This window comes from Xenopus tropicalis, chromosome 6, assembly GCF_000004195.4.
Source record: "Xenopus tropicalis strain Nigerian chromosome 6, UCB_Xtro_10.0, whole genome shotgun sequence".
Taxonomy (NCBI): Eukaryota; Metazoa; Chordata; class Amphibia; order Anura; family Pipidae; genus Xenopus; species Xenopus tropicalis.
Window position 1 is genome coordinate 14,695,288 of NC_030682.2, and position 22,159 is coordinate 14,717,446.

The 22,159-nt window shown below is 46.1% G+C and overlaps 1 protein-coding gene across 10 annotated transcripts in view; it reads right to left on the reverse strand.

The window, feature by feature from the left end:
• The window catches only part of kmt2c (lysine methyltransferase 2C), a 129,840-nt gene that overhangs the window by 3,101 nt on the left and 104,580 nt on the right, over nucleotides 1-22,159 (reverse strand). For 5 of the 10 annotated variants that reach the window (XM_031904520.1, XM_031904518.1, XM_031904516.1 and 2 more), the window contains 23 exons: nucleotides 19,625-22,123; nucleotides 19,167-19,504; nucleotides 17,083-18,815; nucleotides 16,792-16,903; nucleotides 16,324-16,402; nucleotides 16,150-16,213; nucleotides 14,602-14,834; nucleotides 12,660-14,237; nucleotides 12,161-12,373; nucleotides 11,436-11,600; nucleotides 10,931-11,069; nucleotides 10,176-10,323; nucleotides 9,718-9,896; nucleotides 9,465-9,607; nucleotides 9,104-9,353; nucleotides 8,753-8,883; nucleotides 7,922-8,026; nucleotides 4,149-5,271; nucleotides 3,479-3,615; nucleotides 3,248-3,390; nucleotides 2,907-3,075; nucleotides 1,571-1,687; nucleotides 836-909 (listed from right to left, as the gene is read on the reverse strand). In XM_031904520.1, the coding sequence (XP_031760380.1) occupies nucleotides 836-909; nucleotides 1,571-1,687; nucleotides 2,907-3,075; nucleotides 3,248-3,390; nucleotides 3,479-3,615; nucleotides 4,149-5,271; nucleotides 7,922-8,026; nucleotides 8,753-8,883; nucleotides 9,104-9,353; nucleotides 9,465-9,607; nucleotides 9,718-9,896; nucleotides 10,176-10,323; nucleotides 10,931-11,069; nucleotides 11,436-11,600; nucleotides 12,161-12,373; nucleotides 12,660-14,237; nucleotides 14,602-14,834; nucleotides 16,150-16,213; nucleotides 16,324-16,402; nucleotides 16,792-16,903; nucleotides 17,083-18,815; nucleotides 19,167-19,504; nucleotides 19,625-22,123 (9,872 nt within the window). The remainder of the gene's footprint in view (nucleotides 1-835; nucleotides 910-1,570; nucleotides 1,688-2,906; nucleotides 3,076-3,247; nucleotides 3,391-3,478; nucleotides 3,616-4,148; nucleotides 5,272-7,921; nucleotides 8,027-8,752; nucleotides 8,884-9,103; nucleotides 9,354-9,464; nucleotides 9,608-9,717; nucleotides 9,897-10,175; nucleotides 10,324-10,930; nucleotides 11,070-11,435; nucleotides 11,601-12,160; nucleotides 12,374-12,659; nucleotides 14,238-14,601; nucleotides 14,835-16,149; nucleotides 16,214-16,323; nucleotides 16,403-16,791; nucleotides 16,904-17,082; nucleotides 18,816-19,166; nucleotides 19,505-19,624; nucleotides 22,124-22,159) is intronic. The other 5 variants (XM_031904521.1, XM_031904515.1, XM_031904513.1 and 2 more) reach the window with 4 other exon arrangements.

Below are 22,159 nucleotides of genomic sequence, written 5' to 3' on the forward strand. Positions count from 1 at the left end.
AAATAAACCCAATAGGGCTGTTCTGCCCCCAATAAGGGGTAATTATATCTTAGTTGGGATCAAGTACAGGTACTGTTTTATTATTACAGAGAAAAGGGAATCATTTAACCATTAAATAAACCCAATAGGGCTGTTCTGCCCCCAATAAGGGGTAATTATATCTTAGTTGGGATCAAGTACAGGTACTGTTTTATTATTACAGAGAAAAGGGAATCATTTAACCATTAAATAAACCCAATAGGGCTGTTCTGCCCCCAATAAGGGGTAATTATATCTTAGTTGGGATCAAGTACAGGTACTGTTTTATTATTACAGAGAAAAGGGAATCATTTAACCATTAAATAAACCCAATAGGGCTGTTCTGCCCCCAATAAGGGGTAATTATATCTTAGTTGGGATCAAGTACAGGTACTGTTTTATTATTACAGAGAAAAGGGAATCATTTAACCATTAAATAAACCCAATAGGGCTGTTCTGCCCCCAATAAGGGGTAATTATATCTTAGTTGGGATCAAGTACAGGTACTGTTTTATTATTACAGAGAAAAGGGAAAACCCATACCTGTACCCTCTGGTTCCCAAGAGTGACTATACCATGTATTGCATGGGTTGCACAAGGAGCAGAGGAGAAATGGCCGAACCCCAGGACTAACTGCCCAAACTGGAGGGCCCAGAACCAACTACTGTCAGTGCCACATCCCATAGTATTTGCAGCCCCTATAAGTAAACAATTAAAGCCGGCGCCAACTTTGTGTGTAGGAAAAGGAAGGGGGGGGGGGGGGGCAGAGACAGAGCGGCCCTGGGTAACATGACTGGCACAGAGAGTAGATACATACCTTGCAGGTCCCCCCGTCAGGGTTGCGTCGATGACATGCTCATTATCAATGCGGAACATGTACACACCGCGATTCTGAAAGAAACATTGGGCGCTCTAGTTAGTCGCTCTAGTTAGTCGCTCTAGTTAGCCGCTCTAGTTAGTCGCTCTAGTTAGCCGCTCCTGCCCATTGGGACATTTCCCTACACCTGTTATTGCTCCTTGGGCAGTAAGGGACACGGGGGGGGGGCAACATCAATTGCATCCCAATGACTGCACCGCCAAAGGCCTGGATACATGCAGGACATGGGAGATTTTTAACACAATTCAGATTTATAGCTACATTACTTTTGTGACTATTTTTATTTTAATGCCTAATTGATTTGTATCCTTCACTTGGACCTTGAAACCAATGGCGGCTGCTAGGGGCAGTGACCCCGGTAACCAGGCAGCGGCTCACATTCCAAACTGAAAAACAGCAGAATGAAATAGTTCAACAACTTAACAAAACAAATAATGCCCAGCGCGTGTATCTAGACTTTCCCTTTAATTTATGGGATACAAAGTGTTGCTGGTGGGAGGGGCTACTGGATGGGGACCCTGGGTACAGTATAAGGGGACTTCAGGTATCGGGGGGCCTGACACTAATAGCACAACAGGGGAGGCACTATATGCTACGGTGGGCGAGAGTCTTTAGCTGTAACACAGGGGCACAGCAGGAGGGTCCCCCCCGGCGCCCCCAGAGCACTCAGCTTACCTGTGACTCGTAAAGCTTCTCCTTTCTATTGGCTACTTCATTGCGTATAATTGTTCCAATGTATTCAATGACCATTGTGTGCTTTTCAATGTCTCTAGCAGCATATAAGCCCAGACCCTAGGGGAGACATAGAAGCCATTAGGCACAGGCTGACCAAGCTGGGCACCCAGCGAGCCATGCCAACACGTGGGTACATACAGATAACATATACACATATTATAATAAGTTACCTTATTAGATGCCAACCATGCCATACATACATATATAAGTACCAGTGGGTGGACACAGACCTGGATCATGTTATAGCCTGGAGCCCAAGCAAAAATCTATCATATCATCTATCATACAAAATGTCATAGTAACTTTGCCCAAAGCTGGACAAGAGAATTATATATAGATAGTATATAATATTTATGCCTGGAGTACTGGCAGTATCCAAGGGTCTATCTGCTAAGGGAGTGCAAGGAAAAAGCAATGACCCGGATTTGTTTACTCACAACAGCACATTCTTCTCCAGAAGTCCAGCCTATCTGTGCCACTATAAGGAGGAGTAAAAATGTGCAGCAAGTTGGACACAAATGGGAAGGGAGGGGGCTGCATGTGAGTGGGACATAAATGCACATGTCTGTATGATTCAGCAGGAAGGGGCAACACAGAATACCAATGTCAGACTGGTGCCATGGCTGCCACTTCATGGGCTCCAACTGACTCCATGCGTCAAATCCACCACCAGCCAACACCCCCCACACACGTTTTACCTTTTACCTCCTCCTTGCGGCCATGACTGGGGTTGGGGATAGAGCATGTACAGTAGTGAGTCTGGCACGGTGGGGCACACAAAGGCCAGGGCCTACTGCACCTACTGCTGAGCCCCAGTAGGCACAAGCTGCTAAGAAAGACCTGTACCCAGCACATGGAATAGGCCGACGTTAGGTGCAGGGCTTCCTTCTAGAGCAGTGATCCCCAACTGGTGGCTCAGGGGCAACATGTCGCTCCCCAACCCCTTGGGTGTTGCCCCCAGTGGACTCAAATGCTTATTTTTGAATTCCTGGCTTGGAGGAAAGTTTTGGTTGCATAAAAACCATGTGTACTGCCAAACAGAGCCTTCTGTAGTCCACACAGGGGCTACCAAATAGCCAATCACAGCACTGGGGACCCCTGTTCTAGAGAGTAAGGCAACCTGTGTACCAAACCAGTAACACGCGGGGAACGTTACCTCCCGGCGCTGGTATAGCTGTGCGCAGTTAAGCTGGAGGTGCCATATAAGGCCTCTGGGGTAGCACTGTATGAGCCCTGAGGGATATTCCTTAGTTTAGCCTATGGGGCCACCACCCACCTGAATGCGAGATCGGGCCAGGTACACATTAGATTTCCATTCAGTCTTCATTTTCCGGTACTGAGAAGATTTGGAGTGGACAAACTGCTTGCTGTAGGGCGCATTCAGCTCTCCGGTTACTGTGCTCTGAAAGGACTTGGAAGTGCTGGTGCTATTCAAGGTGTGAGGCCTGTGGGGCATCCCGTGGCAAAGAGACAAACAGAAATGGAAGTGACAGTCAGTTCTGGCGATTAGCCAGGGGGCAGGGAGCTGAAGCACACTGACAGATATACAGACAGGCACAGATAGAGCGCGGCTGCCTCACAGCCCGGGCTGTACAATGTGTAATGAAAGCAAAATACCTTAACACAAACCTCTTGACATGAGAGTTCATTTTGGGTTCTGAGCGGGCGGAGCCGGAGGGGTTGATAGCCAAGGGGAGCTCCATTAGCGGATTTCGGCCATAACGGAATGTGTAGTTCTCGCAGGCCTCCACGCCAGGAAGCTGAGTGGGGGAGAAGGGGAACAATCAGAAAGCCCATTCTGGTTACAGCTGGGGGGGGGGGGGGGAATTAGGGTAATGACAGACTTACAGACTCTGCTATCCTTGTCACAGCGGAGGCCGTTAACCCATAAAGATCTTCCCCTTTCAAGAACACTGGGAACAGCCTGAGAATCTCCGAACCCTTCCTGCAGTTTGCAACCGGCTCCAAAATCTTGTCCCAAACACCTAAATGAGGAGGGGAAGGTTAATTACAGTTCTTGTAGCACCGGGGGCTGCAGGTTAAACACATTTTGTAACTCATATTGAGAGCCTCACACCTTCCAACACTGACCCAAGAAAGACACCTCAGAAGCTCAGGTCGGCCATTTTTGACTGACTGGGGCTTCCATGGGTCACAGTGTGGGTAGGGAAGCAGACAAGCCTGGAAACTTCAACAATCTGTGAACAATTTCCGGCTTAGCACCTACTAAATTGCCATGCCATGTATTGCTATGCTATTAATTCCATTTTTTAATCTATAACCACTCCCACTTTTTTTTTTAATCTATAAAGCTCCCACTTTCTATCTACGCCACTCCCACTTTCTATCTACGCCACTCCCACTTTCTATCTACGCCACTCCCACTTTCTATCTACGCCACCCACTTTCCCTACACCACTCCCACTTTCTACCAACACCACTCCCACTTTGTGACTAATGACATTTCCCCACACCTCTGAGCCTGAAAGCCACATACCTTCCATGCGCAAACACATACCTTTGAGTGAGGAATCCATGAGAACCAGTTCTTCATGGCCAGGTTCAATGACCCGCACCACAAACAAGGGCAGGCCGTCGTTCTCTTCGATGGAGCACAGGTAGCGGCACCGCCTGTTGGCGTATCGCATGCTCCAGTACAGCCGGCTGGCTTCAAACCCGACGGGGAAGAGCGCTGTTGCCGAATGGAAGTTCTGCATTTGCTGAGGCAACAGCTGTCCAATGGCGTGGAAGATGAGACTTCCGACTCGGAAAGTGTGGTCTCGCTCCCCTCTCTGGACTATGCTGGCTATCTGTCGCACCTCGTCCCGCTGTACATAAACCCGCCGAAAGACGGCGAAGTAGGTGAGTTCCTGCTCGTGCAGCCCTTTCGGCTTGTGCATGGTGCAAAGCATCGTCTTATCTTTAAAAAACATGCATTGTGCTTTAATGGCGCAGGTAAAGTGATAAATATTGGTGCACCGTAACCTGTGACAACTGCTGGTGGCCCCGGTCTTGTGGCAGAACCCGCACTTCATCTGCAGGCCGCGCCGCAATGCCAGCTCCACGTTAATTAAAGCGCCGGCCTGCGTTTCGTAGACCTCGGTTGACCAAAGGGCGCAGTTCAAATGGACCCAGAGGTCGAGGTCCAGATTGAGGAGCCTCGCTGACCCGTCCGTTAACCCGTCCCCTTCTTCGTGGCAGAAACAGCATTTGCGGTAGTCTTTGCACAGCGGGTGGGGTTTGAGCGACGTTCCCAGCCGCCGGAACATTTCCGCCAACTCGTTCTCGCACTGAGGCTTGAAAGGCATCTTGGGGATCACGATCTGCACGCTCCATTTCTTCCACTTCATTCCTCTCCACTTCTTGCTGGCGGGACGGCAGTCGTCGTAGCCGCCGTGAACGGCTCTGGGCCGCGGCTTTAACTTCACGGTCACTTTCAGTTCGTCTGGTTTCGCCTCGACTTTGGCGGTTTGGAAAGCAGCCGGAGGGAATGATATTGGAGGGGAGGTGGGCGGCGAGCTCTTTTCCTGCAGCAAAGGAAGGCAATGAACATCTAGGGTGGAAGTGTTGGTGTTGTACTGATGGCATGATTTGGGTTGTGCTTCCTTTACAGATGGTGGCAAGAAGGATGGATCCGGGCGCTAACACATGACAAATAAACAGAATACACATTTAGTAGTTGCTAAGGCTCCTCTTTCGTATCTAGTGGTGAGTAATGTTCTATCATGTGACAAAATGGTGGGTAACTACATGGAGTGGTTGTATCTTATCTGTCACTTAACCTTTACCGACTGCATTATATTAAAGGAGAAGGAAAGGTAAAGTAAGTAAGCTTTATCAGAAAGGTCTATGGAAATACAGCCATAAGCACTCACAGAAACACTGCACTGAGTCCTCTATCAAAAGAAACACAGGATTTCTTGTCTTCTTTTTTGTAAACATGTTCTTTGGTATCAGACTTCCTCTCTCAGAAAAATCCTTCATTCCTGGGGCCAGAGTCTGCCCAGCTCTCTCCTCTTTCCCCTCTCCTGCTCCTCCTCCCATCAGAATTCACTCCCCCGCCCAACTCTGTGTAATCTGAACTGCCAGCAGCTAAAACTGCAGCTCGGAGACCAAGCTAAAGTGGCAGCTGCTATTTTAAACAAACTTCTAGGGCTGTTTATTCAGGTATAGTAAAGCTTTCTGCAGAATAAATATAGTGTTCTAGGTGGCACTAATGCGGTGAATCTATTGACAGTAAAATGCCAAAATTCCTTTCCTTCTCCTTTAAGTGGCCCATTTATAAGTGGGTGGAACAGTTATACAAAGCATCTAGATGAGGAAACTAAGGGCGCCAGTACCAGACTAGGATTTGTGCACCTACAAGGCTCATGACATGTGGGCTGTTTGATCGACCAGCAGAAAAACACCTGAAACTGACCCTTCCAGCTTCTATTCATTTGAATGGGAAACCCCTGACTGGCGCTTTATAGACTGAAAACGCTGGCACTGTGAGGCACTTCCCATCCAAGGGAATAGGTGATGGCCAGTGTAGTTTCAGGTGCTTCTCTGTCAGCATCAGCTTTAAAGGAGAACTAAACCCTAAAAATGAATATGGCTAAAAATGCCATATTTTATATACTGAACTGACTGCCCCAGCCTAAAGATTCAGCATCTCAATAGCAGCAATAATCCAGGACTTCAAACTTGTCATGGGGGTCACCATCTTGGATGTGTCTGTGACATTCACATACTCGGGTGCTGTGAGCAGCTGTTGAGAAGCGGAGCTTGGGGGTCATAGCAAATTATCCAGCAGAAAATGGGGTTTGTCTGTAATATAAGCTGATGTTAAAGGTGTGACTATTAAATTCTGATGCTAAGTGCACTGGTTTCTGGGCTGCCATGTAGTAATTATCTGTATTAATTACTAATCAGCCTTATATTGTATATATACAGTATATAGTGTCATTTATATTGTATATATACAGTATATAGTGTCATTTATATTGTATATATACAGTATATAGTGTCATTTATATTGTATATATACAGTATATAGTGTCATTTATATTGTATATATACAGTATATAGTGTCATTTATATTGTATATATACAGTATATTGTGGTGGTTATATTGTATATATACAGAATATTGTGCGTCGGTCCCTAAGCTCAGGTTATACTGTGACATTTATAGTGTATATATACAGTATATAGTGAGTGGGCCCCTAAGCTCAGGTTATACTGTGACATTTATAGTGTATATATACAGTATATAGTGAGTGGGCCCCTAAGCTCAGGTTATACTGTGACATTTATAGTGTATATATACAGTATATAGTGAGTGGGCCACTAAGCTCAGGTTATACTGTGACATTTATAGTGTATATATACTGTATATAGTGAGTGGGACCCTAAGCTCAGGTTATACTGTGACATTTATAGTGTATATATACAGTATATAGTGAGTGGGCCCCTAAGCTCAGGTTATACTGTGACATTTATAGTGTATATATACAGTATATAGTGAGTGGGCCCCTAAGCTCAGGTTATACTGTGACATTTATAGTGTATATATACAGTATATAGTGAGCGGGCCCCTAAGCTCAGGTTATACTGTGACATTTATAGTGTATATATACAGTATATAGTGAGTGGGCCCCTAAGCTCAGGTTATACTGTGACATTTATAGTGTATATATACAGTATATAGTGAGTGGGTCCCTAAGCTCAGGTTATACTGTGACATTTATAGTGTATATATACAGTATATAGTGAGTGGGCCCCTAAGCTCAGGTTATACTGTGACATTTATATTGTATATATACAGTATATAGTGAGTGGGTCCCTAAGCTCAGGTTATACTGTGACATTTATAGTGTATATATACAGTATATAGTGAGTGGGTCCCTAAGCTCAGGTTATACTGTGACATTTATAGTGTATATATACAGTATATTGTGTGTCGGCCCCTAAGCTCAGGTAATTGCCAGCAGCACAGAGCATGTACTGGGAATCAGCAGAAAAGACTATGGGGGGCTACTGGGGCAACTTCAGGGGCACAGACCTTCCCTGCTAAAGGGCTGGGGGTGCCTTGGGCTGGTACAGAAGCAACATACATAATGTGTAACATTTCTGCCCTACTTCTTTAGTTAGGCTTTAGTTCCCCTTTAAAGGAATGGTGCCCTATGTGAAAGTTGCTTAACCTTCAAGCTGTGGATATTGGAGCAGCTAAAAACAAACACAAACATACACAACACATACAAACAAACTTCAGTGCCACAACAATGACAGTAGCCACAAAGGTCTTACCTTGGCCTCCAGGTGTTTTGATTGGGCAGCTGAATAGAGCAGGAAGCAGTTGTTACTACAGAACACCAGGTTCCCATCCATTCTCCCTGGGCTCCGCAGACACTCCTGAACAATCAGAAAAATACAGTCAGTGCTCCCTTTGTCTCGATTGCATGTCATTTGTTATAATCTGGGCACCGTTTGTCGATGGCCAAATTGTACTGTTGAGACCAGTGATTGCCCAACCTTCTATTAGCTGACAAAATGAGTACAGGGAAATATCTCTCTGTCAGGCATAGCTTCAAGAATATCTAAGGCAGCAAATACATATTCTCCCCAGAACTCACCATAGCTGACCTTCAAATTGGACTCTAGCAGAGCAAATACCCATTCTGCCCAATTCTTACCCTTGCAGGCTGATCTCCCCCTGCTACTGCTCCAAGCCCACAGCCCCACGGTTTTGTTTAGACCAGGGATCCCCAACCTTATTCCCACGAGACACATTCAAATGGAAACAGTGCTGGGAAGCAACACAAGCATGAAAACAGTTCCCAGGCTGGCAAATAAGAGCTATGATTGGCTATTTTGTAGCCCCAATGTGTACTGGCTGCCTATGGAAGGCTGTTTGGCAGTACACTGGGGTTTTTATCCAACCTCCTGCTTTGAGGCCACTGGGAGCAATACCCAAGCAGCAGGTTGGGGATCACTGGTTTAGATTCATAGGACTATCTTTCCATTTTTCTCATCACACAACACACTGTGTAGTGGGTCCAAGACACCATATACACAGAGAGCTCTGGTAGAGAGCACAAGAAGTGTAGGTGTAATGTATTACATATAGTAGGCGCATACCTGCTTAAAAAAACTCAGGTCCTTCATGGATTTTCTAACGCCACATCCCAAAACGACCACTTTGCAGTGACAGCACCAGGAAGGTTTAAGCACTGGAGATGATTCTATGTTTGAGTTGTTATGTCTGAACCCTGTGAGCACACAAAAGAACACACATTAGGGATCCTGCAATTACATTTGTAGAACATTTGGCTTCAGTGTTACTGCCCTCCCACAGCAAGCCTTCCTGCTAGTCTCTTTAGATATATGTATGACTTCACTATTCTTTTTGGCCAAAACGTTGTCTCCTCTCACATCATCCTCTTCAGCGCTGTCACTGCACTATAAGAAACTGATCTGCTTGGGACTCACCATTATCAGATGAAAGAAAAGGCAGGTTTTGCGGTCTCAGCCCATAGGGACCAATCAGTCTTCCTGGGGGCAGGGGTCCTGGTCTTGGCCGTTGGCGGAAAAACTGCTGCCTGTAGTCCATATTAGGATTCAGTCTGTGGCCGTTCATCAAGATGACAGAGCCAGGCTCGCGGGCATTGCTCACTTCGTAACTAGTGGGAATCTGGACTTGCAGAAGGTCCGCGAAGGCAGCAACAACCCCACTGATGTTCTGGAGATTGCCAATAAGGATTATGATACAACAGTGTAAATATGATCTACTGAATGTATTTGGATCACGTTAGAATATCACAAAAGGCTAACATGGCGAGAGATACTTTACCTCAGCTGCTGTAGGATGTAAAGTGATGGCCACGGAGATCAGACCCGTTTTAGGGCCACTGGGCGCCTGAACAAACTGTGGTCCAAAGAACATTGTTCCTGGTGGGGGTTCAGTCTTAAACGCACAATCCCGGAGCACAGAACCTAGAGGGAAACACAATGTGGCACTTGAGAAGGGAGAACCTTAGTTGGATGTTTGTATTATGGAGTAGTTAGTATAATGGAGTAGTAATGTAATGATAAGGTTAGGATACCTTTACCCATGCTGCTAGGAAGGATGGGAATGATAGGAGATTGAGCGGGGTCCGGCGGCTCTTCTTTCACAAGGGACAAGTCGGGGTATCTCCTGATTTCTATTCCAACCACACTCTCAGGTGATGAGGAGGGCACAAAGCTGTCAGGGCTATCCCTGGAATCACAGTGATCCTGAGCCCTGTAAGAATAAACAGGCATGAGTGGCGCCTTGTATGGTCTAACAGGTACATGGCAACACAGCATTTAACCAAGATATATGTACATTGCAAAACTTCCTGGCCTTGATTTGGACAAATAAAACTCCTGCAAAAAGTACTGGGTCCCCGAAGGAAATCTTTAAAAATTATCCTAGTATTTAAGCAGTTACATGAGAAAGTTGGCTTCATTCAACAAACACACACAGATACTTGTCCTTTGGTTCCAAAGCAATAGTGGCCCAGACAGGGACAGGCATTACCTTAACTCCTCCTGATTATTATGGGGCGGGGTGGGCAGGGATGCAGGGACATCCACGGATTTTGGTCCCTGGGTCATGGCTCTTGCTATCAGATCATCCTGTGTCCTGAAAGGCAGCTGAAATTGTTTGGGGCCCAGGGCTTTGGTAACTGAAAATGGAAATGAATTGCTATTCAGTTAAGGCAAGTATATGAGACTACAGAACAGAGCATTCCCTTTTCATGCATTCAAGTAGGAGCTTTCATTGCTTTACCCATACAGCACGAGAGATCCCTGCTGAAGCAACTATATAGGGATGGATACATCTGAGCACACAGTCCTCCTTGATATCAGTAGTAGCCTGGGGACCATTTATTAACACTGCCCAGTAATCCATGGCAACCAATCAAATTTTTGCATTCATTGTTCTACCTGCAGCTGGCTGAAAAAGCCCGATTGGTTGCTATGTGTTCCTGTGCACAGGCAAATTTGCCCAGTGTTCATAAATCAGCCCCAGTCTAATGTCAGAACTAAATTCCATGATTTGGGATACTAAAACCCAGATGGCTAGGAGGTTCCGGTGCCCTGCCTTCTGATAGGACAATGTTCTTGTGTCTACATGTTCCCAAGAGGTGCATCTCTGAAACCCTGTGTGGGTGACATTCTCATAGGACGCACAATGCAGCTCCAATCAAAGTGCCTGCTACAAGGCTAACACAAAAAGCATCAAAACAGCTGGCAAACCAGAGCCACTATAGAGATAAAGAGGCTGCTTACCGTGCCCGCCTAAAATCGCTGCCTTCCCTGCCAGCTCTTCAGTTGTGGCAAATCCATTCACCAGTTTCTGACAGGACACGGGCGGAGGAGTAGGGGGAAGGGAGGCTGGCGGTGTAGGCGGATTACTCAGATTATTTTGCTGTGAAGGAACACAAGATTTAGATCTATTTATCTAAATAAACTAGTTTTGATTAAGCTTTAAGCCAAAGCCCATCAGCCTTCTGTGTATATGAATAATAAATGGCAATGGAGCATGGCTTTGAACTGAACATGGCTTTAACTCTCGGAATAGCAAATAACGTGGAATTAAATACATTGCAAAACAGGAAGCAGAGTGCGCATTGCTGGCCCTGGAAACTAAAAACTCAGCTTATTTTGGATGAATTTTGTATTTCAGCACAGTATCAGGTAACCTATTTGTGAAGAGGGAACCCAACTAGTTACCAGTTACAAGTGGTGTATCCCATAACAAAGTTACGCACGCAGAGAATTTTCCATTACAAACCTTGAATATTAGCTGGGAATAATAGTCTGACACCCCTTCTAGGGAGGCACTGCCAAAGGTACCATGGAGACGGCTTCCTGTGCAAACTGATCCAGCCCCATAGGGAAGAAATTGTGCAATGTTCATTCCTACGATGGGCTCGATTAACGGAAGAAGGGACAGCTGCTGAAAAGAAACACAGAAATTGTACCAATTAAAGCACACATTATAAGCAGATTCCAGGTACTACCAAGGAATGTACAGCATAGTCCCCTGGGTGCCTATAAATGACTTTGGGTTAAAATAAAAACACTGCTCTGCCAACATGGAAGCAAGCAGTTATGTGTAAAGCCAGCCATGCCCACATTTATCTGCCCAGATTGGCAGAAAGGAGGCACAGATCATTCTCACTCACCCATTCAGATGTGCTAGCTGTTCAGGTGGGCTGCTAGTAACAGAACAATGCTATCTGGCCACTGCCATAGATGGTCCTATATGCCTCATCACTGGTCAAATAAGCATCAGGCTGGCCAACATATGACCACTTTAAAGCAGGTGAAGGTTATAAAGATAATACATCTCCCTCCATGGCCCCATAGTCTCACATAATACTACTTAAGCCTAAACGTGTACATTTGCTCCTAGAGATCATAAGGAAATGAAGTTACTGCAGTATTAGGTCTGGCCACTAGGTGGCATAACATTCATCAATGAGGTGTTCCAGAACTCGGGGTTGGCAGGGTTACCTGTTTGATCTGGGTGAACGTCTCGGCATTGGCATAAATAGCTGACTTCTGCTCCTCATCCTTTTTCCTCTTTTTTGAGCGCGGGGTGGCTTTCCCCTCTGATCTCTGTACTCGTTTGTTCCTCGGTTTCTTTTTTTCCATCTCAAATTCTGATTTTTGGAACAAGCTTTGATTGAGGTTAAAACAGCCGGGTTCTTTATTTTCTGGCATTTGCTAAAAGAGAGAAAAAAAAATGTCATTTAACAATGAAAGAGATGAAGCCCCTGTTGTTCTTGTACAATAGCTGTGTGGCCAATAATCCCGTTGGGCAAGATGCAATAACGCTAGGGGATAGTTAGCCAGTCAGAAATAGGTAAATAAATACACAACTATATGGCCATTGACTGAATACACACTGTACATGGAAGTGCACATACAATAGTTAGCATTTTGCTCATTACATGTTTCCTTTATCAAATGATACAAATAGAAAGCCATTACCCCACCCAGTGGCACTTACCAGAGAGTTCAAGTGGCCCTGCATCTCCGGCACCTTAACATTGAGGGGGCAGTGCTCTTCTGACCTTAGGCTTTCTTCGGATTTCTGGTGCAACATGAATGGATCCTTTTTATTTTTCAGCAAGTGCTTGAGCAATTCGTTTCCAGATTCCAGTTTTCCTGAGGGGCCGCTTGCCGGCTGAGAAGTAATGTCCATTGAAAGTGCATTGTGCGATGTGGCTTTGTTTTCTTCCATTTTCCCCTCCTCCTGTGCCGCTTCAACAGCCTGATCTTCGTCGGCCCGTTCCAATTTAATGTTCTGGATTTTGAGAGCCTCTGTTGTGTGATGCTGCCCTGCCGCTGTACGTTCAGGGTTGGGCTCCTGAAATAATCTTTGTTTTACATCAGCAGGAACCAGGGGATCTTCCAATTCCACGGCGGTGTTACCGGTCACATTTGGAGTTGAGGAGCGAATGAAATCGTTGGGGTGTTCTGCTTGATAAGCGAGATCGTTTGGAGCGGTCACCGTTGGCGTGGATGCTTCTGAGAGACTTGGCGTGAGAGGAGCGGTCATGTCGGAACGGGGAGTGGAAGGGGACTTAACAGACTCGGTTTCATCATCCTTCTTCTTCTTCCTCTGTCGTTTCTTCTTGCCTTTCTCCTCAGGAATGATGGCTGAATATAACTGGATAAGGGACTGACTGGGAGCTTGGTGGCTTGACGTGTTAGAGTTGTCCTGCTCAGAGGAATGACCATTATCAGCTGCAGGAGATGCAGAGGGAACACTTGAGGCAAATGGAGGCTTTGCATGCCCAGTACTGAGAATACTGCCAGGAGATTGTTGAACGGACTGAACGGGCTGGGCACCTTGCCCAAAGGGAGACAATCCCATTGGGCTTCTCTCAGCAGTCTGGATAAAATTGGCGGCTGGGGGAGAATTCACAAGTCCCTGCTGTAGGTTTTGCTGTGGCATCGTATGAGATGCTTGTGGCGGCTGCTGTGAAGGCTGTGGGAGCTGCATGAAATCACTGGGCAATTCAGAACTGAAAAAAGGCATTTGAGACAAAGATCCATTATTGAGGTCAGGCCCAATCATGCCGTGCTGCTCCATTTCCAGCCTCTGTTGCAGAACTCTTTGCCGATCCACCTCTTGCATGAGCTGAATACGCTGGCGTTCTTGCTGCTCCCGCAGGCGCTCCTTGCGTTCCCGCTCTTGAAAGGTTTCACTAAAAGGGTTGTTGTCATCGAATTCCACCCTAGGCGGAGCATTGGGATTAGAATTTGCCACATCGGCATTCGTGGGGCGCTGCGCCCGAGGAGCGTTAGGTTGGACAAGAGCTCGGGGAGCGTTGGGAGCCTGCCATCCTGGTAAACTTGGCATTCTGGACGGGTTGGCCTGGCCAAGTATCACCGGTGCTTGGGGATGTAGTGTTTGGGCCAGAGGGAAGTTCTGCGGATTGACAGAGGTTGGAGCTCCCCCAGGCATCACAGGCTGTTGGTGTTGGCCCCCAGGAATCATCGGGGTGATTGAAAACTGCTGATGTTGCTTAGTTCTATATTCTTCGATGAGTTCGGTGTGTTCTTTCTGCTGCTTTCGTATCTACGTGTAGAGAAAAAAGTGTGTTTAGAAGAACAAGCTCAACCCAACAAGGACTCCTTTTCCTGTATGTTACAGATCTATTCTCAGCAATTTCTCAATTGGTCTTTGTTATTTATTTCATCCTGAATGAAAAGTTTTATCATTCTGCATGTTGTATGGGATTGTCAGAGGGTCACTGACCCTGGTGACCGAGAAAAAAGACTGACTGTGAGGCCTCAGTTTTATTTAGTCCAATTTGTATTTGCTAATCTTTCTTTCAAAAAGTTGCCTGTTACCAGGATAACTGAACCCTAGCAACCAGGTGCTGGTTATGGCACCAAGCCTCTATCGGCAGTGCATTCACAGAAACCATGACACGGCTCACCTGTTCCAGTTGTTTCTGCACCATACTCTGTTGCTCAGTAACTTGTTTTAGCTGCTCGGCGTCCTCTTCTGGGAACTCTCGGCCTGTCTTTTTTGCAGCCCTCTGTTTGGCTGAAAGGGCCTTCTTAGATTTTCTATGAGCTCCGATCTGTTCTTCTAGGAACTTCTGCTGGATCTGGAGGAGCTGCTGGGTCTCTTGGAGCCAATCTTCGTACTTCTTTTTCTGAGAATCATCTGCGGGAAAACAAAGCACATTGTTCCTTAGAAATCCAGACTTTCATATAAAGCTCACTAAATATGTGGCACTAGGACAGCACACCTTGCTGCACCCGTGTGTGTATGGTGTCCCTATTGTGTGGAACCTTGGCACGGAATTCATGTCTGTGGGGCAGTAACACCCACAATAACTTGCCACCTGGTGCTGTAGTTCTGTCTGAAAGATGTAACTATAATACCGCATAATGCCAATCACCAACCCACTGCAATAAGCTTTAATAAAGTATTTAAAGAAGAAGGAAAAGTATTTTGGCATTTTATTGTCAATAGATTACCCACATTAGTGCCACCTAGAACGCTATATTTATTCTGCAGAAAGCATTACCATACCTGAGTAAAGAGACCTAGAAGCTTTCTCTGTTTGTTTAAGATAGCAGCTGCCATTTAACTTGGGCTCAGTAGCTTCCTGCTGCAGCTCTAGCTACTGGTAGCTCAGATTATACATTCTTATGGGAGGGGGAGTACATTCTGATGAATTCTAATGGGAGGGAGGGAGAGGAGAGAGCTGCACAGACTCTGGCCCCAGGAATTAAAGATTTTTCTGAGAGAGGAAGTCAGTTACCAAAGAACATGTTTACAAAAAGGAGGCAAGAAATCCTGTGTTTCTTTTAATAGAGGACTCAGAGCAGCATTTCTGTGAGTGCTTATGGCTGTATTTACTTTCTGATAAAGCTTGCTTAGTTTTTATCTTTCCTTCCCCTCTGGGATCTTGGCCATTATAAATGCGCAGCTGATCACAGAGGGAAATTAAGTGACACTAAAGAGCTTGCAATACCCTAATAGACCCACTGGTTTAGCGGGGGCACCAAACAGACTTTGCCCAATCAGATCCTAACACAGGCCAACGGAGACCTTGCTTGAACTATACGTGTAAGGCAGGCATCTGGAGGGTCCTGTACCCAGGCCAATAAGCTGTCGATGGAGCGGTGTTGGCAGCTTTTGTCGGTTCGTGTGTGACCAGCTCACGTCCCTTCTCTACGCTGAGTCGCAATACAGAGAGAAACCAGCCACTAATTTGTACCTTTTAATACATCAAGTAACTAACTGTGTAGAAGACCTTGTCACCACAAGAGTTACTTATTAAGATCCAATATGTATCTTTGCCCTTTAGATTAAAAATATTATGGCTAAAATACATCTTTTACCTCCATATTTATATCTTTAATCCCTTAGAAAAAAACTACAGGAAAGATGGGAATGATCTGTGCATTATGTAACAGTCCGTCATGATTTATGCCGGGGTTGCTGTCTGACTGATGAAGGTCATACTTACTGACAAAGCCTGGGCCAAAGCTTGGTGGATTGGGCCGTGTCATTTGTGGAGCGAGGCTTCCATCCTACAAAAGATATAGGATAGTATTGAAATGAAAATACATGTATAGATCAGTATGAGCACACCAGCTGAATGGAACAGGCTTGCTTGGAGGGGGGGGGGGGGGAGAATTACCTGAGTTATTGCTTGCTGGACAATACTCTGACTGTCCGGAGCTTGTGCACTAGACATCTGTTGTGCCATAAAGGGAAACCTATTGAAGGAATACACAGCAGTTAGACAGCACAATGTAACACCAATACGGTTCATGGAGTATGGACTTAGTAATGCAGAGGTTTGCTTGATGCTTGAAAGGTTTAAGGTGGCCATATGGGCACATGAGGTTTGGTGACCTGACCAAAATAAGTTGGAAAAGGTTTTGTGGCTTTCCCTGGGACACAACAGAATTCTTTTTAAACCTTGAATGGCTGCTGCTTCTCCCAGCATGTTTCTGCCGCTAGGTGGCAATGAGATCACACGGCACCCTATATGGCACCCTCTTTCATGAACTCCTTATCTCCTTATGAGTAAAGCAGATCTACAAAAGTCCACATCAGACAGTTCTTATTATTTTCAATAGACATTCATGCTACGATCACTTACCGGTTAATCACCATGGGCGGGATCCCCAGATTGTTTTGTGCCATAACCTTATTTATGCCTTTAAGCGCCACCATTTTTGCTTTCATTATGGGATCGGTGATTGCGTCAAAATCTGAAATGATATAAGAATGTTAAAATATGCGCACATCACATGACCTGCTCTACAGAGAAACGACTGTGTAATTGTCCTCACGACTACTTCAAACCGAAACCCTATGTGCGTGACAATCTCACATATGGACACAAAAGAAAGGAAAAGTATGGATATAGGGAAAGCATATTTATACGTACCGATATTTGGAAAGAACGGCTCTGAACGTTGCCGAATCATCGCTTGCATCTGCCGTTGCTGCTGCTGCTCCTGTCTCTCTTGATCAAGAAGGTCCTGCAGTAAAAGCGGCTGCTCCTCCAGTAGAAGGGGTCTCTCGCGGCTCTGCTGAAGCATTAGTTGCTGAGCACTAGGCAAGCCGGCAGCACAAGGTTGATTTGGAAGGGGAATGGTTTGACTTGGGTTCTCCCCGCTGACAAAATTATGGCCACTTGGCAGAGCGGATACAAAGGGAGATTTAGAGGGGGACCCTTGTGGAAAGCCATGGTTAAGTCTTGGTGTCATAGATGGGTTTAAAGCCTGTTCCATTAGCTGTTCAGAAGTTCTTACATCTTGAGGAATACATGGTTCAGTTGCTACCACAGCTCCGGGAGCACAATCTAAGCTTTCTACCTCCGCATTGCCTGATTTGTCACTTGATAACAAGCCTGCAAGTACTGGTGTTGATTCGGGAAGGTTACCTGAACTGCCGATATCTTGTTCAGGCAGCGCTATTGCATCTTCAGATATATGAGCACTGGGATGTGCTTCCTTTTCTCTTTTAACCGAGCACTCGGTGCTGCACAATGGCACAGAAGCAGAGTTTTCATCGTGCTGTTGGGTTCTGGCCTCCACACCAAGTTCAGACTTGACTTCGACGGATGGTCTGTCGCTTGAATTTGATGACATAAGATCTCCTTTTGATTCTAGGGAAACACCGCTGGCCTGAGGAACAGATAATAAAGTAGTGGACGTAGCCTGGCTGCCATGTTGTTCTGTTGTGATGTCATCGCTCTTGCTCGGGAGGTCTAGCTTATCATCAATTGGCACGCCCAAGTCCAAATCCTCGTTAAACAAGTCTTTCTTATCTCCAAGGTCTAGCTCCGGGTCTGTGTAAGCGATAATATCAAATTTTCCTGACTTTAAAAGGTCGTCGAGCTGAGGGTCATTGGTTTCCAGGTTATCTAGAGCATCTAATTCATCCCCTTTTGCATCATCTAAATTTATATTGTCCAAGTCGTCGTCATCCAAGTCTTTAACTTCAACTCCAACCAAATCTTTTACATCCAGGTCTTTTACAGATGGATCGTCTGGGTCAAGCTTGACTTCTAAACCACTATTGGTCTGACCATCAATTGGCAGGTTATCGGCTTCCTCGTGTGAATTCATTGGAGGCAAAGAGGATTGCAAGAAGGTTTCAGTACCTGAAGGAGGCTCCATCCCTCCCATTACAAGGACAGGCTGATGGTCTGAAGGTAGTAGGTGTCCCTGTGGTGTAGCAGGTATTAACTGATCCAAATCTGGTGGAATTTGCATCGGATTGGGAAGATCCGGATGTGGAACTCGAGATGGATCCATCAACCGTTGACCATGGCAATCTGACCTGGGGAAAAAGCCTCCGTGTCTAATATTTTGGGAGCCATCCATCAAATTTGGAGGTGCAAAAAGAATTCTTGGTCTACCATCAGGAGGCCTATGCCGCAGTTCAATGTATGCTTGGCCTGATATACTGTGCTGCTGCATCCCTTGGTGAGGAAAATGCAGAGGGAGACCAACAGAATTGCTCATTTGTGTGCTGCCTACGGGTCTGGTCAATTCAATGGACATATCCCTTCTCATTTGTGGTTGCATGCCCGTCATCTGCATTTGTAAGGGATTTCCTACAAAGCGCTCATGACCTAAAACAGAACCGGGGCCAACCATTGGGTAAGCCATTCTGTGGGGAGAAAAGAAAAAGAAACATGAAAAAGGTTTCCAGTTGAGAGTCACAAGCTGGTCTAACGTGGCAAAACTGGAGCAGCCCAGTGGGAACAGAGTGTGGGCAAAAGAAGTTTGGTTTTGGAAGTTGCTGACCCATAGCAGCCAATCAGAAGTTTGTTCCTACTGCTTTTTACTGTTTAGTAAAGTGACAATACTTAAGATCTGACCAGTGTTAACATTTTTTTGTTATATAGTTTTCAGCAAAAAGGGCACCAATCCAGGGGCCCCAGTAAGCAATTATAACGACTATTATAATATATATGAGGTGGCAAAAATATTTACAGCAGAAAAAAAAAATTAAAAATACCTGTTGCCTTGAGGAGGCCTCATTCGCATGCTTGACATATCCCCTGAAAATGGTGGTCTGTTAAACTGTCCATTGCCAGGAAATGGCCCGCGCTGATCTTTCGGGAATACAGGAAATCGAGGGCTTCCTTTTGGACCAAACGAAACTCTTATGCTCCCTGGGTAAGGAGGTGGTGGCCTGTTGAAGACTTCGCTTTGGACAGGAGGAGGATTTTCCGGTTGCCAATGGGTAGGATGGCCACCTTGGGGTATCTGCAGCGGATCCAGCAAGGCCTTCTCCTGACGCACTGAATGTTTGCTTTGCTGCTGCCTCAGAATAAGCTCTCGTAGCTTCTGACGCTATTTAAATGAAAGAAACAAACATGAACACAGTTACAATGTTTATCTCTAAAGAACACATTAAATAGCCTCTGGGATCATAAACATACACATTAAAGAAAACACTGAGATTGTGGTCACCTGTCTTAGTTTCTCTTCCGATTCTGCTTGTGTCAAGGTCAGGGAGTTCTGTGCATCTGAGATTACAGCCAAGCCTTGCTGCATGCTAGGAAATGGTTGGACTTGAGGGTTGGCATTAATTCCTGCAGGTGCAACAAAAGCTTCCTCTATTATTGGTCTTTGAGGATCAACAACCTCAGTGGCATCGCCAAAACCATCCACGGCCTGCATTCGAGGAGTCATTGGAGGCTGGTCATAGGGATCATGAGATAGACCGGCTGAAGAATGGCCAAACATATCAGAAGGACCTGGACCTGCAGGTCGTGGATTTTGGTCTGATGGTCTCACGAAAGGGACAAGCATAGAAGGCCCCCGTAAATGTGCTGTCTGCCTGAAATGCTCCTGATTTGGAAGCAAACCACCTCTAATGGCAGGAGAACAATTTTCCAGAATACCTGGCATTGGTGTTCGTGGTGGCTGAGCATAAGGATCACAGAGGACAGGTCTAGGTGTTCGAGGAGGTTGTGAATAAGGGTCTGAGAGAACAGGCCTTGGTGTACCTGGAGGCTGAGAATACGGATCTGATGCAACAGGGCGTGGTGTTCCTGGAGGCTGAGAATATGGATCGGAAGTGACAGGTCTTGGTGTTCCAGGAGGCTGGGAATATGGATCAGAAGGGACTGGCCTTGGAGTTCCAGGAGGCTGAGAATATGGATCAGAAGGGACTGGCCTTGGAGTTCCAGGAGGCTGAGAATATGGATCAGAAGGGACTGGCCTTGGAGTTCCAGGAGGCTGAGAATATGGATCAGAAGGGATTGGCCTTGGAGTTCCAGGAGGCTGAGAATATGGATCAGAAGGGATTGGCCTTGGAGTTCCAGGAGGCTGAGAATATGGATCAGAAGGGATTGGCCTTGGAGTTCCAGGAGGCTGGGAATATGGATCAGAAGGGACTGGTCTTGGTGTTCCAGGAGGCTGGGAATATGGATCAGAAGGGACTGGTCTTGGTGTTCCAGGAGGCTGGGAATATGGATCAGAAGGGACTGGTCTTGGTGTTCCAGGAGGCTTAGCATAAGGATCAGATGGGACTGGTCTTGGAGTTCCAGGAGGCTGAGAATATGGATCTACAGAGACAGGCCTCGGAGTTCCTGGCTGCTGAGAGTATGGATCCACAACTTGCCTTGAATTTCCAGGTGAAAATGGATCATGGTGTCTCTTACTCATAGTAGGCGGAACAAACATATCTCCCATATTAGGTCTTGGTGTACCTGGAGGCTGGCTGTATGGGTCAGCTGGCTGTACAGGTGGTCTGGAAGGCTGCTGAATGTAATGGTCAATAACTGCAGATCTAGGAGATTGTAAAAAGGGATTGCTTACAGGGCGTGGCGTCCCTGGTTGCTGAGCATATGGGTCCTGTGTATTTGTTCTAGAAATGGTGTCGTTATGCAGTCTCACAACCCTATGTGGATGCACAAATGGTTCATTTAATGCAGGATGACTGCTTAGGGCTGACTGGCTATAAGGATCATGTGAGAAATTTTCAGCTGGCCTGGGTGTCAAGGGCGGCCTTTCGTATGGATCTGCAGATAGGCGTCGAGAAGTAATGGACAAACCGTAGGATTCTTGTGGGGACTGAGGCGGGCGCATGGGAGTTTTAAACGGAGCTGAACTGCCATCAGCAATGCCAGGAGTTGGGGCTAAAGGCGGTCTTTTATACTGATCAACAACTTTAGAATGTGCCATTTGCTGTCTCTGAAACACATCTGACCTAGAAGGAAGTCTTGCAAAAGAATCATTGCTTCCAAGCATTAAAGAACCTTCTAAAGCCTGGTCGGCATTAACAGGCAGCCTCCCTACTCCTGTCAGTTTGGAAAGGGATTCTGAGGACATCAATGATCGTTGAGAATGAGGTATCTTTAGAGATGGATCACTGCCGACAGGAGATGAACATGAGTCTCTTACAGGAGATGGTCGATTATCGTTCATCTCACACCCTGAGCTTGTTCTGGAAGGACAAACATCCACAGGTGACCTAGAGTTCCGTCTATGAAATGTCTGACCTGTTGGAGGGGGCCTCGGTGTCCCAACCATCTTAGCATACGGATCAACGGGAGATGTAGGTCTAGAGTTTGAAGAACCTGGAGAAAACATCTGTGGGGATGGTGGCTGTGAGGACTGAGAGAATTGATAGGAGTCCTGTAAAGGTATTCTTGTTGGGGTTGGGGGAGGAGCTTGTGGTTTTAGAAAAACATCATCTGAAAATGACGTTGGTGTTCCAGGCATTGGCTGTTTGGAAAAAATGTCTTTATTAAAGCCCTGCTGAACAGGGGACATGTTCTCACTTCCCGGTTGTGGTGTCAGAGGGCTCTGAATGCCACTATTTGGGGTATCGCTTCCAGACTGGCTCAGATGCTGCTGGGACCCAAACTGCTGTTGCTGCTGCTGTTGCTGTTCACTCTTCACCTGCTCAAGTTTCTGCGTGGCCTCAATTTTAGCCTGCTGTTTGCTTTTCTGACGCATTTGCTGCAAAAATAACATCAAAATCAGAGATGAGACAAT